This window comes from Populus trichocarpa, chromosome 5 (genome assembly GCF_000002775.5).
Source record: "Populus trichocarpa isolate Nisqually-1 chromosome 5, P.trichocarpa_v4.1, whole genome shotgun sequence".
Classification (NCBI taxonomy): Eukaryota; Viridiplantae; Streptophyta; class Magnoliopsida; order Malpighiales; family Salicaceae; genus Populus; species Populus trichocarpa.
Genome location: NC_037289.2, coordinates 2405380 through 2423193, shown reverse-complemented (window position 1 = coordinate 2423193; position 17814 = coordinate 2405380). Strand labels below are relative to the sequence as shown.

General features: G+C 33.5%; 3 protein-coding genes and 1 non-coding gene across 4 annotated transcripts; 2 read left to right on the top strand and 2 right to left on the bottom strand.

The window, feature by feature from the left end:
* Positions 1–120: 120 nt before the first annotated feature.
* TRNAS-UGA (transfer RNA serine (anticodon UGA)) lies at positions 121–202 on the top strand. The gene has a single exon. It is a non-coding gene; the product is annotated as a tRNA-Ser (tRNA).
* Positions 203–1393: 1191 nt separating this feature from the next.
* On the bottom strand, positions 1394–2925 carry LOC18098821 (uncharacterized). The gene has a single exon (XM_024601179.2). The coding sequence runs from the start codon at positions 2735–2737 to the stop codon at positions 1808–1810; it is 930 nt and encodes a 309-aa protein (XP_024456947.1). The 5' UTR covers positions 2738–2925; the 3' UTR covers positions 1394–1807.
* Positions 2926–9611: 6686 nt separating this feature from the next.
* LOC18098819 (probable LRR receptor-like serine/threonine-protein kinase At3g47570) lies at positions 9612–13245 on the bottom strand. Its single transcript, XM_006382570.3, has 2 exons — positions 10337–13245; positions 9612–10179 (listed from the first exon to the last, which is right to left on the bottom strand). The coding sequence occupies exons 1-2, from the start codon at positions 13083–13085 to the stop codon at positions 9746–9748; spliced, it is 3183 nt and encodes a 1060-aa protein (XP_006382632.1). The 5' UTR covers positions 13086–13245; the 3' UTR covers positions 9612–9745.
* A 1730-nt stretch (positions 13246–14975) lies between these two features.
* LOC18098818 (sugar transporter ERD6-like 2) lies at positions 14976–15955 on the top strand. The gene is made up of 4 exons (XM_006382569.3): positions 14976–15065; positions 15264–15323; positions 15439–15553; positions 15647–15955. The coding sequence occupies exons 1-4, from the start codon at positions 14976–14978 to the stop codon at positions 15796–15798; spliced, it is 417 nt and encodes a 138-aa protein (XP_006382631.3). The 3' UTR covers positions 15799–15955.
* Positions 15956–17814: the final 1859 nt, after the last annotated feature.

Sequence of the window (17814 nt, the reverse complement as noted above, 5' to 3'; positions counted from 1 at the left end):
ACATCATCCCTGTGTTTAGAGTTTCAAGATTGATCCTTCACGGGGAGTGCAGGAGAAGGATTGTTAAAATATTATTTATATTTATATATATAATTAGAAAAGATACAGAGTTACAAATCGGTCGATATGTCCGAGTGGTTAAGGAGACAGACTTGAAATCTGTTGGGCTACGCCCGCGCAGGTTCGAACCCTGCTGTCGACGGTTCCTTTTTTTTTTTTAATAAATAAATATATATACCATGTAAATATATTTATGTATACATAATGTATTTCTTGTTATGCTTATTTTGTATATAATATCTACTTTTTATTTATTAATTTATTCAGACATTCAATCCAAAATAACGACTGTTTATATTTTTTTAAAAATTCATCCATTAAAATCTGTTTAAATAAATATTAATAAGTTTGAGTTAAATTTAAATCCCTGACCTGTTCCTGCCACCAGCTTTTTTATTAATACAAGAAAATTGGATTTTCATTCCATGAAGGGCTATATCACAATTCAAATGAGAAAGCCATAGGTATCAAAATGCTTAACTAAACTAGGCCCAGATAAGGGCATTAAATACAAAATAAAAGCCCAAACCTAACACAAAACAGGCCCGATTGTAAACTTCTGCGTGCACGCACGCTCCTCCCATCTGCTAAGAATGTTGCTTCCACGCGCCACCACAAATGAGGGCGCGTGAAAAACAATTCTCTGCTGAATGAAGTGCTTGTTTATTTTCCTTAAGACTTATGTGCCATCCCTTTCCATTAGTTTTTTTAAAAAAAAAAATTTAACTTGTGATCATACATAAGATCTCAACTATAGCTTTATGTGATATTCATGTCCCTTACAACATTTAATTTATCTACAATATTTCATAGTCTTATCTCCATTGATAAATTGTATCCCCTGATCAACCAATCAAATTATTGCCATGCACATCCCTAGCTCAACTAAATTAATTTAATTATAATAATAATTTTTTATTTAAATTAAAATTCAATTTAAATTAAATTTTAAAGTATAATTTTTACGAGTTATATAGCTTATTGATGCGGATTAGGTTTAATAATTATATAATGTTGGTAATAATATTTTTTCCACCTTTGATTGGGTCACTCCATTATTTTATTTATTAAATTTACCCCATTTTTTCAATAGTTGTTTATATTTCTGTTAGTTTAGAACAAGAACAATAATAAAAAAAATTATTCTATTTTATTTCTTCTTTTGTCATGTCATATAGGGCATATATATATGCTTCTAAATTAATAGAGAACTACAACCGTGAGGGACCGAATTCCTTATAAGGACATTAATTGAGAGCAAGAATGAATCTAGGAGTAATAAAAAATAAAATAAAAACGTAACCATATTTAGAAAAAATTTAAGAGCATAGAGTGACACCCAAATATTATTATTAGAATGAATCAAATCTTATGTTTGATTTACACATAGGGTGACACTACACAATGTTGGGAGAAGACATAACTCTCTCTTTCTCTCTTTCTTTTTGTCTTGTTATAAAACACAAAAGGTTTTTACATTAATCACTACTAGAAAATTAAGAAAAAAAACAGAAAAATCGATGGAAAAATATCTTGTAGCGATTTACTGATGAAAAATGTGACATGCAATGCTAGCTGTGAACCCCAATTAGATTCCTCAATTATCCACTCCTCCAAACTTGGCTGAGACACATCGGCCATTTCTCCCTGCAGCTAAGCCTAATACTACCCCATAAATCGAAACACCACAAAATTACAAGTCCAGAAGGACACCACAAAATTAATTACACACATCATATAGAGAACTTCACCTTGTTGGCACACAATATTGTTGGCTCCAAAGGTTGCTACGGTGGTGGTGGTGGTGATAATCATTGTGGTGATCAACCACCAGCTCATGACACCTTATTCTTAACCCTTCTTTATTCACTCGAAATCCCAATTCCCCCGCACTCTCTTCTTCATTGTTTTCCTTAACCACCATCTCCTCCTCCTCTAATTCTCCTTCTTTCTCTTCCTCCAAATATTCTTCTTGTTCTTGTTCTGGCTCGTACTCTTCTTCAACAACTGGGAATTCTTCATCTTCAACAAGATGTAACCGCAACCTTCCATCTTGTCTGGAGGCACGTAAAATCTCGTGCCTATCAATCCTAACCTCTGTCAATTCAAGCCTACCATCTTTTCTCACTGGCTTGAGGAAAAAACTAGGTTGACCATTGTGGTTTAAAGAAGAAAGAGGTGGTGGAAACTTCTTGGCTTCCTTTTTCTCGCCAAATTCTCTCCATTTAACTTTGTTTATTGTTGGTATTTCCCTTGAACATAACTCGTTATCATCATCAAACCTTCTTTCATCAGAGCTCTCAAACCCAAGACTCTCAGTACAAGACATCAAACCATTAACACCACCACCAATATCATCAAGGAATCCAATCCCGCTAGGTCCCTTTTTAAAGATAGAGGCTATAGATGGTGGTGGTGGTGGTGGTGGTGAGGAAGGTGGGGTGGTTAAAGGTGTAGAGGATTTGATAGTTGTTGATTCAAGAATGTTTGGTGTTTTATGGACACTTTCACATGTTGTTGTAGTTATTAACCCTAGTCCTGATCCAGAGGGAGAACTACAAACACCTTGACATTTGCAAGAAGGCTTTTCTGCAGCACCAATACTACTAACACTAATATTGGGATGATTTGTAAGATCTAAAAACGAGTGAACACTTTTCTTGCAAAAGCTCATCATGATATATTAATTATATAATATTTTTGAGAAGAAAGACTACAATACATAAAATTGTAGATGGATGAGCACTAAGGGAGAAAAACTTAAGGCATGGAAGTGAGAAGTTATAGAAAGTCTAGAGGGTATTAATAACATCCTCACAACAAAGATAGAGGGAGAGGGAGAGGTTGAGGGAGACTACGCGGTATGGTATAGAGAGAGCCAGCGTGACAGAAGGGGGAACAATGATAGCTGGCGGATTAGTGATAGAGGTAACGGTTCCAAGTCCCACGTAAGATGGCCTAAGACTTCGTTCAGATCTTGCCTTCTCCTCCCCCACTCTTCTTTGTTTTTTCGATAGGGTTGGTAATTTTGAAAGTGATATATATATATATATATATATATATATATATATATATATATATGGCCATGGTTGTGTTAGCTGCCCAGCTAAACGGTCAGCCTAATCATTTCCAATCCAAGAGGAAACACCTCCATCTATATCCCACGTTCTCATTTATGAATTAAATCTTAAGAAACTGTAGAAAAAATAGTGTTACAGCACCAATTTGAATACGGATATTTACTTAGTTGAAGTTTGAAAAGATGGCCTTCGATTTGATGGGTGAAAAATTCAGAGGAGAATATTCTTATCATCTAAAATTAAATAAAAGAATATTATCATGGATATATTACTAGTGCTGTGTAATTATCACCCAAAAGATCTATCAACTATGAAATGAATTATGAATTGTCGTGCTACAGGCATAAAACGGTTTTGGCTTACTGTTATTAATTCTTGCTTGGTTGATAATTCGGTGATTTGTGTACCTTGAATTTAGTTAGGATATGTCTCAAATTTAATTTAGGCTTCGTCTTGCGGTGGAAAATAGTTTTTTTTTAAATTATTTTTCAAACTTTACAGTGTTTATTTGTTATTAGAAAAGTTAGTTAACGAAAAACACTCTCCAATCAAAGAAAAATTTGACTTAGTTTCTAAGAAAGTATTTTTCTTTTATTTTGAGCGGAAAACATTTTTCAGAAGTTGTGAAAAATTTAGAAATATCATATTATTTGTTGATTATATCCAATTTGATCTTTAAACTTTTAATTGCTATTTATATTTTGTTTTAAATTTTTTTTTTGAATTTCATCCTTTCAAATTTGATTTTTATATTAACTTTGGTTTTTATTTTTATGATTGTTATTTGCTTTTCTCTTATCATTTTTTTAATTGAATATTTTTATCTATCAAATTTAATCCTCATTCTTTTAATTGTTACTTATTTTATTTGAAATAATTTATGAAATTGTAATTATTATTATTTTAATTCCATCATCTTTTAATTTTTTAATTTGTTAAATTTGATCTCTATTATTTATTTTATTTAAGATAATTTATGAAATTATATTTTTTTTTCAATTTTATTCTCATTCAACTTTTTAATTTGTAAGATTTGTTCCTCATTATTTTAATAAACTTGAAAAACAATAAAACATTAATAAGTTATTTTCCAGCTCATTTTCCATGACATAACCAAACATTGGAAAGTGTTTTCTAACTTATTTTTCATGACACTATTAAAATACATCGAAAAATAATTCACTTTTCAGGAATTCACTTTCCAAGAAAACCACATTTCAAAAAGAAACTACTTTCCAGCAAATAAACGAGGTCTTAGAATCAATTTGGTTAAACTTGATCGGTGATATGAAAATTCAATTTTTTAAAAAAGAAAATTGTAAACAATATAGTTTTAACTTCTATGAAATGTGTTTTTTTATAATGAAGTGACAAAAATCATCAATAATTTTATAAATTTTATAGTTACTTGGGGAAAAAAAATATTTCTTATATATATGTTGTACATGATTTGGAAGATTTTATTATATCAGAGAAATCTTCTAAAATAAGTACACATATGGATCAACGACAATATGTGCAGGTTTGTTTGACAAATCTGCTTTTGTCTCATGCAAGTTCGAGAAATCTTAGGTTGATGTTGTCTTACAATTAAACCAAATCATTAGGCAATTCGAATTTAAACTTTTGTCGCCATCTTTGCAAGACAATCTTGTGACTCCTCTTAAGTGATTCTTTGGGCCATGACCACTTCTCCTGGAAAGACACCAAACTAGCTAACTTCTTGTTTTCTTTTTCTTCGTTATTTGATTAAAATTATTTTGTCGTGAATATAATACCAAGATTTCTGATTGCTCGGCGGGACGGGGAAGAGAATATTAAGACCAAACTATTTGGATGTGTCCTTCTTTTGTAAAATTTTGATTTTTTTTTGTTTTAAGTTAATTTTTATATATATTTTTAAATCATTTTAATATGCTGATGTAAAAAATAAATTTTAAAAAATAAAAAATATATTATTTTGATATATTTTCAAGTAAAAAAACACTTTAAAAACAACTATTACCACAATATTAAATAATATCTAAGTTGCTTGGAAGTTTCTATTGGACCAATATGTTAAGCTTAGACTTGGGAAGAAAGCATATAACAATATAAGATAGACAAATGCATGTCACTGTGAAGTTGTTTGGTATTGTGTTTTAACCTGTATTTTAATGCATTTTAAAAGTGTGTTTGACATGAAAGAATATTAAATTAATTTTTTTCAGTGTTTTTTTTATGATTTTGATATGATAATATCAAAAATAAAAAAAATCTGAAAAAAATTATTTTAATATATTTTAAAGTGAAAAATGTTTTGCACCACTACACCAAACACATATGTAGCCTCAATGGAAAGGTTTGTCGTTCATGACTAGAGATGGTCTTAGGAGAAAAAAGTTTATGCAAATAAAGGTATGATATACTCCTTAGCATGTGTTTGATATTGTCGTGTAGGTTTAAAAAAGTTATTTATAACCTTTTCTTAACTAGGGTTTTTAGAGAAAATATTTGATAGGATCCATACAAAATTATAGTGTACATTAATTAATCAAATATTTTCTAAATTATAATATAATCTCAACCACACCTTACCGCACTCCTAAATGGTAACCTATCCAAAATATACCATTAATTATTATTATTTTTACCTTTATAGAAGGCAAGTAATGTGTACCTAAGTTATTTTTCTTATTCCGTCAAAAATAAGATGTTCACGTAGACAAGGCAAGGATTTGTTTGAGGTGGTTGTGAATTAAATTAATTTAATTCAGCCCACTTAATTCATGTTTTCGGCACCAAGATTTTATTTGAGAAATTTCAATTCAACCCATATTTTTTTCTCATAATAAGTAAGCATTTTGCTTCTCCAAAAATACCATTAATTCCTTCTACTTGTTTGGAATGCTTCTGCTTTTTTTCTATTTCTGGTACTTTTCAAAAGTATTTTTTTACTTTGAAATGTATTAAATCAATGTTATTTTACTTTATTTTAATGGTTTAATTTGATATGTTGATGTTAAAAATAAAAAGAATGTGAAAAAAACTTATTTTTATATATTTTCAAGCAAAAATATATTTTGAAAAGCACTCTGCATCACAATCTCAAGCAATCAGTTAAATATCCTTCTAATTTGTTTATTTTGAGATTCATCCTGGTAATTTTTTAATTCTACACCACTCCTCTATTGAAATTAATTCTAGTTCCATCCTCATCCACAAAGAAATTATTTAAATTCATGATAATTTAAAACTTTTCACAGACTTATCTGATATTTAAATCTTTGTGATAAAAAAAGATCACACATCTACTTTACTATCACAACATCCCTAAATTATTACCAAATACGTTTCTAAAAAAAAACGTCATCTCTATTTGCTTGGCTTATCCAAACCATGGACGTACAGACTATCAATTATGGCCAATATATAATACACTTCCATTGAGATATTTTTCTATGCAAAAGGAGAAAAAAAGTAGACGTTGCAGTTAGAGACTTTTTTATATTGTTTTTTACTGGATGTTTATTCTTTTTTTAAGAAAAGAGACGTTCATTAATGTTACAAGTCCCAATTAATTATAAATAAACTAGCTAGTATTTGTCTTGATCAACTTAATTGTTGACAACTGTTAGTAGCTGAGAATATCTACTTGCATTGATCTTCTAAATCCTTTCTTTGTGGAAGCACTGTGTAATCCTTTATTGCTGGAACTCTTCAAAAAAATTTGTGATTTTGATGCCCAGTTGTAACATTCATCTTGTACCGTCAGCTTGTCACAGACAAACTGCATGTATTTTCCCGTTTATTTTTATATTTTATATTTTTTTATTTGTTTTAAATTAATATTTTTTGATATTTTCTTATTATTTTGATACAATATATATCATAAATAATTTTTAAAAATTAAAAAATATTTTTTAAAATTAAAAACACTTTGAAAAACACAATAGTTATCTCTTTAATTTGTCACCCAATTTTTTTTCTCTATTGTTTGTTGATAGAATCACAAAAAGAAACTTCCTTATCTCTCCATTTATGAGGATTAAATACCTTATCTCGCTAGGAATTAATATCAACCTTATCTCTCTAGGAGTCTTCTTGAAGGCAACCAGGAATCAAAGACTGACATGGTATGAGAATTCCTAGGAGTCTTCTTGTTAGATCTTTGACTCTTTATAAGGAAACATCATTTCATCAAACACAACATGGTGTGACATAAAAAAATTTCTACTCGTAGGCTTAAAGCATTTATAGCCTTTGTATTTGTCCTTGTATATATCCGACAAACACACATGGAATTGTCTTGGGATCAAACTTATTTTTCTTTGGGTCCTATGTGTAAGGAAAGCATTTATTCTTAAAACATAAATGTTGTAGTTTTGAAGCTCTTAAGACATTAACAAATCCTTTATTCTTCAATAATTGTAAAGTAGATGCTTGAGGGTGTCCCAAATGTTGGTGCCATACTTCAACAGTGCTTGATTGGTGTCTGCTTGAGAAGTATAGTTCTGGTAAGTTGGAGAGAACATAAAGGTCCCCTCTACGTGCTCCTGTCATCAATTTTTGTCCAGTTGTTCTGTCATTAACACAAGAATATCTCATCAGAAAATTCACAATTTACAGGAGGCTGAGTTGTTAGTTGATTGACTGACAGTAGGTTTCTTATTAATTCAAGAACAAATAAGATATTTTTTAATGGTAACATGATGATCATCTGTTTTATATTTGTATCACCTATACCATTAATTTGCAATGATGAACCATCTCCAATTATAACATCATTTGTTCCTTTAATTATAGCTTCTAAGATTAGTAAGTACATCTACCTTACATGTCATATGATTGGATGCACAGTGTTTGATGTTCATTCTATATTAGCTACAATGTTATCTAACATTAGGGCTGCTAGTGCTTGAGGAATATCAGACTGTGTTGTTGCTTTCTTTAGCAGCCACCAATATATTTTTGCAACACGTCCATTGACATCATAGTATTGACACTTATCTTCACGACACATCTCTTTTTCTGCAGGTGTCGTCCTGCGTTCACCTAGTGAAGAAGAACGACGAGGCCTGGAAATGGAAACAAAAACATCGTTAGGATTTTTATTGTTACCTTATGATTGTTGTGCTTGGAAGCCACGTCATGCTAAATTAAAGGACTGGTGTTTGCCATAAGTAGGCGAAGAGAGTTGCTGTGCTCTCTTCTGTTGCCCAAAAAAAACAAGTTGATGAGAAAATTGCCGAGGTTGTTTGTGTGTTCTTCCAGAGAACCAATTGTGACTTTGATCAAAGCTTTGAAGCTGAGAGACAAGTTGTGAATAACTTGGTCTTGGGGGCTTGAGCATAGTTATTGTGAAAGGTTCATATTGTGAACCAAGGCTTGTAAGAAGAAAGGAGACCTTCTCTTTATCTTTTACTAGTTTCCCAATGGCTGCTAGATGATCATAAAGACTTTTGAATGTTCTTAGATGTTCACCTATGGTTTTATCTTCACTCTTGCGAATATAATCCAATTATTGTCGCAGCGTAAATTCCCTTTCTTGGGAATCTTGTGTATATTCCTCTTCTGAGAGAGTGCCTATAAGCCATCCCCGTAGTAATCAATTTTATTTTCGCCATACGATGAATGTATCTATCAATATTTGTGTGTCTTAGGGTTGAGTTGTTGTATTTTGGTGGTGCAAGATCTTCATTGTTGAGGTGACCAACAAGCTCTTGCGTTCCAGCAAGGGCCAATGCTTCTCCTCACCATAATGGATAATTTGATGAGGTCAAACGCAGGGTGATGAAGTTCCCTGCATTGCGGGATAATATGGGCATGTTTTTGTGAGTTTGATTTTGCTGACTAGTCATGAACTGTTAACATACCCCACATATGGCCTAACATATGTTTTCCAGAGATTGAATATGGAGCCCAATTTATATCACCAAATCCTTCATGATTCTGTTTTGATTGTTTGTCTCTTCTTTTTTTTTGTTTGGTGAAGGGAGGAGATGGAGGTGGGCTGTTTTAAAAAGACCTGTTTGGATAATGCTTTTTTAAAATTAATTTTTTTGTTTTTAATTAAATTTTTTATATTTTTAAATTGTTGTGCTATATTAAAAATAAATTTTAAAAAATAAAAATAATTAGTGTATTTTATATACTTTTAAAAAATAATATTTATTGCTTTTTCAGACAAAAAAAACAAATTGAGAGAGAGAGAGCAAGGAGGTTTGTGTCGTGGGGGGTATGATTTCTTTAGGTGGTTCTCTCTAATTTTTTGTGTTCGGCGCATGGAGGGAGGAGATGAAGGTAAGCTGTTTTGTAGAGAAAGAGGGGGGAGGGGATGGAGGTGGGTTGTACATTTTTAGGGATTTTTCATTAAAGGGTGTAAAGAGAGGGAGTGTTTTTTTTTTTTTACTTTTTTTTCCCTATATGGATAAATTAGTGGAACCAAAACTGTAACTAATAGAAATGTGCTAGTTACAGCTTGCTAGAGCATGTTGGTAATTATTTTCCATGTGCTATAAAACAAAATAAAATATAACATGGGGCTTGAAAAGCATAAAACATGAACCAGGAAGAACAATTAGAGACAAGCACAGAACAAAACAGAGAGTGAACCAGCTAAATATCTAGAAACTCTTCATGCTGCTATTGCCAATTCCAGCTTCCAAGTCAAGATCTGGTTTGTGATCAAGCGGTGGTTTGAGAAGAGTGTCTCTAGCCGTTTTCAGTTTGAGAAGAGAGTCCCTCATGTTAGTTCTCCGATCAGGAGAATCAACCGTGCAGGATAGCCCAACACCAAGGATAGTAATCAAGCATTCATGCTGTTTTTCAGGGCTTATGGATTGAGCGTCATGCTGAAAATCTTGAATTGATAAGAGTAGCTCAGGGTCCACTACTTGTTCTATGCTGGCAGGAAAAACTGATTCCACCCACTTGATTATGCTAAAACCACCAGAAAAGATTTCGTGTGTTGGGCTCTTCCCTGTGAACAGCTCTAGCAGCATAACTCCATAGCTGTATACATCTCCCGAAGTTGATGGCCGCAATCCTAAACCATATTCTGCAAAGAATATGTCCATACATCTCAAATGCAATAAAGTAAAGGAACTGTATAAACACAAGTGATCTATAGACACAAGTAAGAACAGAGGCGCATGCAAGGACACACACTGTTCAAACAACAATTTGAGATTCCAAGATCAAGTTAATTTGCTAACCTGGAGGAATGTATCCTATAGAGCCCCTGAGGCCACCTGTGCAAGTTATTGGCTGTTGATCAGCTCCTCTCTCTGCCAGCAATTTAGCCAAACCGAAGTCTCCCACCTTTGCAGTCATGTCTTTGTCAAAAAGCACATTACTTGGTTTCAAATCACAGTGCACTACTGGAATTTCACAGTCATGGTGCAGGTAATCCACAGCGCAAGCAACATCGATTGCCACATTTAACCTCTCCAAAATATTCAACAAGCTTCCATCTGATCGCCTTTTGCTTCCCTTAATCCATTCTTCCAAGCTCCCATTATGCATGTAATCATAAACCAAAGCCACAAATTGGAAACCCTTAACATCTATACTTGAGCATGAGGTGACGAGTTTAATAAGATTCCGATGCCTTACGTTCTTCAAAGCCTCACATTCAGCCAAAAAACTCTTCCAGGATCCGTACTTCTCGATGTCAAGCACCTTAACTGCAACAACAGTCCCATCTCCAAGTTCACCTTTGTAGACTGACCCAAAACTGCCCTTCCCTATCAGATTTCCAGTGTCAAAACTCCCAGTTGCTTCACGAAGTTCTCTGTAAGTGATTGTGGGATGCTGAAGCTTAATTGAATCTGCCCGTGGCATAATTTTCCCTTTTCTTTTCCTTACACACAGCAAAACTGCTATCACTGAGCATACTGCAACTGTGGCTATGCTGGCAATGACAATATAAATTGCAGTGGATGTTCTTTTCCGATGTTGATTGTTCCAACAAGTTAAATCCAAGCAGAGCTTCGAATTCCCTTCCACGTGAATTCTAGAGAGATTTCTGAAGGCTCCTTCCTTAGGAAGAAGTCCTTCAAGGTCGTTGAATGAGAGGTTCAACAAGTAAAGGGCCTGCAAGTTTCCAAGATTATTGGGTATTATGCCTGATATTTGGTTCGAAGAGAGGTCAAGGATCTCCAAACCCTTCACGTCGCCTAGAGTAGCTGGAATGGCTCCAGAGAACATATTATTGTCCATGAATAACTTCTCCAAACTCTTCCAGCTTCCAATTGTATCTGGGATGCTTCCAGACAAATGATTGTGAGAAAAATCAACAGCGGCAACATTTTCGAGCCCCTTGATCTCTTGAGGAAAAGAACCTGTTAGCTGGTTACTGGACAGGTTCAGAGTTGCACTCAAACTGGAGAGACTAAAAATTGCTTTTGGTATGCTTCCGTTGAGCCTGTTGCTGGATAGATCCATGGACACCAATTGCTGGAAATTAACAAAAGTTGTGGGCAGACTTCCTACCAAGTCGTTACTAGATAGATCAATTTCATTCAGTTTTTGGAGCTTTCCAAGGGAGTTTGGAATTCTGCCCGATATCTTATTTGCAGCCAAATGCAACTCTTGCAGATTTGTAAGCTCGCCGATTTCTGGTGGAATTTCACCAGAAACATAATTATAGCTTATATTTAGCAACGCCAAGCTTCTAAGATGTCTGATTGAGGCAGGTATCCTTCCATATATTCTATTCCCTCCCAAGTATAAACTTCTAAGAGAACTCGAGAGATTTCCAATGGATTCCGGAATGAGACCCTCCAGAAGATTGCCATCAACGGCAAGAAAGTTAAGATAGCTACTGTTTATGAAAGAAGTGAGAAAATTGAGACCCTCATCACCAGAACTTTTTATCTGATTGTAGCCAATGTTATACATTTGCAATTCAGGAAGATTTCTAAGTCCTGATGGCACATATCCACTCAGAAGATTGTGTGCCATACGGATGCTCTGTATGTTTGTAAGATTATGCAAAGACCATGGAATTGAACCAGTAAATTTGTTAATGCAAAAATTGAAGTTCAAAAGATTTGGGAGTCTATCTCCAACATCAACTGGGATTTCACCTCGCAGTTGGTTTGAAGCAACAGCGAGGAAAACCAAAGAAGAAATGTTGTACAGGGATAGAGGAACATTGCCGGTGAGATTATTGATACTAAGGTCTAGATGTTTTAGATTCTTAAAACGACCAAAATCGTCAGGGATCATTCCACCAAGATTATTGGTGGCTAGATTTAGGGTGAGAAGAGAGGAAATGTTTGCGAAAGATGGTGGGATCGTACCCCAGAGCTTGTTTCCACCCAGATTAAGGATTTCAAGGTTTTTTAGGCTGCTGAGTTCCTCAGGAATTGCTCCTGAGATCTCATTCTGCATCAAGTCCAGGATCTGGAGATTTAAGCACATGGTTGTGTTCAAAGGTATTGGACCATTGATGCTGTTAAAGCTAATATTCAGGACGCTCAAACGGGAAAGAGCACCAATTTGATCAGGAATAAGTCCTGTAAATTGGTTCCCTTGTAGATGGAGTGAGCGAAGGAGGGATAGGTTTCCAATATTTGGGCTAATGGAACCTGTTAATCTAAGGCCAGACAAATCAAGGCCAATGACTCTTTGATTCACCTGGTTGCAGCTAACACGAGTCCAGTTACAGGGGCTGGAGCTGTTGTTCCATGAGGAAAGAGTATTTGAAGGATCAGTGGTTACCTGAGATTTAAGCGAAAGCAGTGCTTCCTTGTCAGTGAAAAGGTCCAAAGCAGCTGCCTTCACCTTCACCACTGGAAGTGCACTTGGGGATGATAATAGAAAAACTAAAACAGCAACACAGCGAAAACGCAATGCTAAAGCCAGAACTTTCTGGTTTCTGAGGGCACTAGAAAAGGAAGAAAACAATCTGAAAAATATCGGGTAACCGAGCCAAGGAACAATGAGCTTATCGTACATTTATGGAACAAGGTGAGAACCTCATCTTGAATTATCTAAGCCCTGGACCGAGTCCAAGAGGAGGGCTCAAGAAACCACTAGAAATGTCAATACGAATGACTATAACGCTTCTTTGAGAGGATGTTCAGATTGTTTTTTCTGGCCAAGTCAATATGGGAGGTGGTTCTGTCGACATGTCACTGCTCGTGGCAATTTCCATTGATCCCACTCAATGGAAAGAGGGTCCATTCTCTTACTGTAAATGTCACCACTCAGTCAAAGTGTCGTGGCAATTTGTATATCGATCAATATGTTTCACTTTTGTTTTGTTTACTCCCCATCATTCTGGTATAATTGAAAGTCGGCAGAGATCTTAAAAGATTTTTAAAGTATTTTTTATTTGAAAATATATTTAAAAAATTAAAAAATATAAAAAAATTAAAATTAAAAATTAATATAAATTTAAAATTTTTCAAAAATCAGAAAACAATAATTGCAATAAATATAAATATAAGAGGCAAGAAGATCACTTCAATTATCAACAATTGTTATTAAAGATAATTAATTATGTTTTCTTTGTACGGGGATACCATTAAATTGATTTTCTTCCTTGTAATTTGTCAATTTTTTACATTTCAGTCCTTGTAATTTGCAAGGTCTTCAATTTAGTCATGAAATATTTTTTTTTTCTTCATGTTTTCGGTCCTAAATGTTCAAAGAGCGGACAGAAAATCATCGGGAAAAAATGAGAAGAGAGAAAGTTTTGCTGGTTAAGGATGTGATTAAGTGGATCTGACTGTAACATCAGGTCCAAGCGCTTTGAGCACCAACCCATTAAATTTGGGTTAGGACACAAGACCCAAGATTATTGGGTCTTGACACAGACTCATCAGCCTAGAGTCTGGACTCCTAACCTAAGTGTCTTGAGTCAGGGAGGGATGCAAGACCCAAAAGACTTGAGTCTGCGTCCCTGCCACTCCCAAGCAACTTGAGTCAGGCTCTCCTTTCTAGACCCAAGTTTCTTAAGTCTGGAAGAACATGTCAAACCCAAGTTAATAATAATAATAATAATTGACTTGATCCTTCAAATCAAATCTATGTTTTTATTCGATAGTAATAAAATTTATTTTAAATTTAATAATATTATTAAATTTGTTTGGCCCAAGTTTTTATAGTTTTTAATCCCGTCAAATAAAATTTATTGTTTTTCTTTGATAGTAATAATATTTTTTTAATTTTACCCTTCAAATCTATAATTGTTTTTCAATATTAATGATATTTTTTACAAATGTATTAATTATGATATTAATAATATTAATTATACTTAAAATAATAATCTTTATACTACGAATAATAATATTTTTAATATCAATAACATTCATTATAATAAAAATAACTATATTTATAGTACAAATAATAATATTTTTAATATTAATAATAATAAAAAATTAAAATATTTATAATACAAATAATAATATCATTGGTTATGGCTGCACAGCCAGACCCAAGATCGGCGAGTCTGGCTGGGCAGCCTGACCCAGCCCCCTTTTGAAGTGTTTTGGGTTTGGGTCAGCCAGACCCAAGATCGGTGGGTCTGGTTGGGCAGCCTGACCCAACTCTTTTTTGAAGTGTTTTGGGTTTGGGTCAGCCAGACCCAACACTGTTAGGTCTTGTTGGGCAACAGGACACAACGTTGTTGGCTCTTTTTGGAAGTGTTTTGGGCCTGAATTGGCAGCCAGACCCAACAACTTTTGGCAGAGGAGGCAATGTCCCCAGCCACAATTCTTGATAAAAAAAAAAAACAGCCGAGGAACACCCCCTCAGGGCTCTACAGTGCTTTTAGCAAAGAGCAAACTCAAACAGTGCAGTCTATAGTGAAATCACTCACACCCTGCAATAACTCGCGTTACAATGCAAAACAGTGCAATCCACAGTAAAAGCACTATAATAAGTTCATACTTGAAAGAGCTCACCCCAATATTGACTTTGGTTGGCATATTGGTATTTAATCTAGCCTGGAAAATTACCAAAAATTCAGAGTTTTTTCTATAGACAATTCAAATCCCGTCTTTAGATTAATGAACATAAGTTCATACTTGAGTACCTGTATTAATTTGTTCTGCTTTTATTCTGAGCAAATTTTCCTTCCAAGTAACACATAAATGTGCTCATTGATTAATTAATTAATTCTATGAACAGGGTTTCGGCTGCGGTTTTGCCATAGGCATGTCAGGAATACCTTGGGTTATAATGGCAGAGGTATAAGTTATAAGGCTTAAACTTTTATATGTATGTATTTATAACAGAAAAACTGACTGGAAAGGAAAAAAAAAAGGGTTTATAAGTTGAACTTAAGCATGCGTTTTCACTGCAGATATATCCTGTAAATGTTAAGGCATCAGCAGGAAGCCTAGTGGTTTTAACCAGCTGGGCTAGTTCTTGGGTTGTGACATACACATTTAATTTTATGCTGGAGTGGAGTTCAGCTGGTGAGTTATCCCCTTCCCCCTCTCACCGCCGCATCCACGCACAAATTGCTCAATATTTTTTCATTAAGATTCCGTGCTGGATATTTCTTGCAGGGACATTCTTCATCTTCAGTGGAATGTGTGCTTTAACTATTTTATTCGTATGGAAGTTGGTGCCAGAGACGAAGGGAAGAACATTAGAAGAAATACAATCAAGATTAATCACTCAGATCCCTGGACAAAACTCGGTGATAGCGAAAACATAAAGATGGTGTTTAGCTTAACGACACTGTTTCACTGAGTATATTCAATTTTTCTTTGATTTTCTTAATGAACATGAATTTATGCAACAATTCTCTTTTAAGATTATTGTATGTTTTTAATTTATCAATATAAAATAAATGGTGAATTACAGACAATAAATTGGTGAAATTCTGAGCATTTAGCCTTGATTCTAGAACTTGCAATAAAATGAATGAACTAAATAATATTTTTATAAGTATCTATCCTAAAAACAAAGAATTAAAATAAAAGATATTTTCATGTTTTAAAATATAAAATAAAAATCAAGACAGGAGGGTGTCTAATTAGAAAGAAAAAGGAGAAAAGGATTATCAATTCTCGGAATTTTTCACAACAGAGTTGATGAGAATCTTTAAGGGTAATTTCTGTCTTTAAAAAAGCTTTCGGAAGTGCCAATTGCTAGAGAAATTTATAGTCAATTGAACGAAGAGTTAAATAATAATAATAATAATAATAATAATTTGGTTAAGTGTGAGTTTTTTATATAAAGCTCAGATCTCTCTACAAGAGAAGAAGGATCCCCAGGCAACAAATCAGGCAACTGATAATGTAATTTTCTGTCAAGCCATTTAGTAAAAAAAGAATTCTGCGCACTTAAAGGAAGGTTAGCAAAGTGCAATGAAAAATAGAAATTTATGGTTAATTGAAAGAAAACGCTCTCCTTTTCTTTCTTGAAGTGTAGAGATTAAGGTGATAGAACTTGAATGAATGAAAACGCCATCTCTTGACCTCATTCTCGATTCTTATACGCCAGGAAAAACAGGGTGAAAAGTGGTCACATAAATAAACTTGAAGCCCCATGATTCTTGGTCCATGATTAGAGTTTTGTTTTAGCTTGACCCAGCTAGCTCAGTAATATTTGAGTCCAATCTCTGCATCTGGGCTTTATTCGGTGGGGTGAAGATTTTCCAATCTCAGAGACTACAGACTCGGAGAATTGACTTGGCAAGGGGGCAGTAAAAAATGTTCGATGTCAACAACAAACATGATTTTCTTACAATTAAAAAAACAAATATCATTTTTCAGATAAGAATAAAATGTTAACATTTTTCAGAAACTCCCAACAAAGTCACGGAAGCGGAAACAGCAGCAAGCAGAGAGTTTCCAGCAGCAGGTCGGTGCCGGAAGTCCTTCCGGGAGGTGGGTTTTTAGCTCCTGCAAGGCTGCTAGAAGAGGCATTTTTCTTAGGGAAACTGGACATGAAAAAAGAGGAAGTTTCCTACAAGGAAAAGGAGAAGAAAAGTACCGAACTGATTTAAGAGGCTTTATATGCGTCAGAAACAGCCTTGAAGACAGTTGAGTTTAACTCAACCTAGTCTCTGACTTCGAGAGTTCTGGGTTCTGACTTAGTTTTAAGTTCTAATTTGATGTAGCTGTTTGTTTTCAGAACTGTATTTTTTATTGTATTGATTGAATAGGAATAATACAATTTATAGGATACAAACCTAGCTATATCAAAATAAAAAACTAAATATACAAGAAAATCTGGAAACTAATTATAGAAATCAATAATTCTAATTCAAGAAACAAATATAGAATCTTACATGTATATAATTCCTGATTATACGAGATAAAATCTCAACACTTCCCCTCAAGTTGGTGCATAGATGTCACACATGCCCAACTTGTCTAAAAACTTTGAGAACACTCGATTTGAGATTGTTTTGGTGAGAATGTCCTTAGGCAACTCAACAATTTTTCCATCTAATTTCTCTTTAATGAAGAATCTGTCTATCTCGACGTGCTTTGTACTACGAATAATAATCTTTATACTATGAATAATAATATTTTTAATATTAATAACATTAAATATAATAAAAATAAAAATATTTATAGTACAAATAATAATATTTTTAATATTAACAATATTAAAATTAAAAATATTTATAATACATATAATAATATTTTTTTAATATCAATAAAATTAATTATAATAAAAATAACAATATTTCTAGTACAAATAATAATATTTTAATATT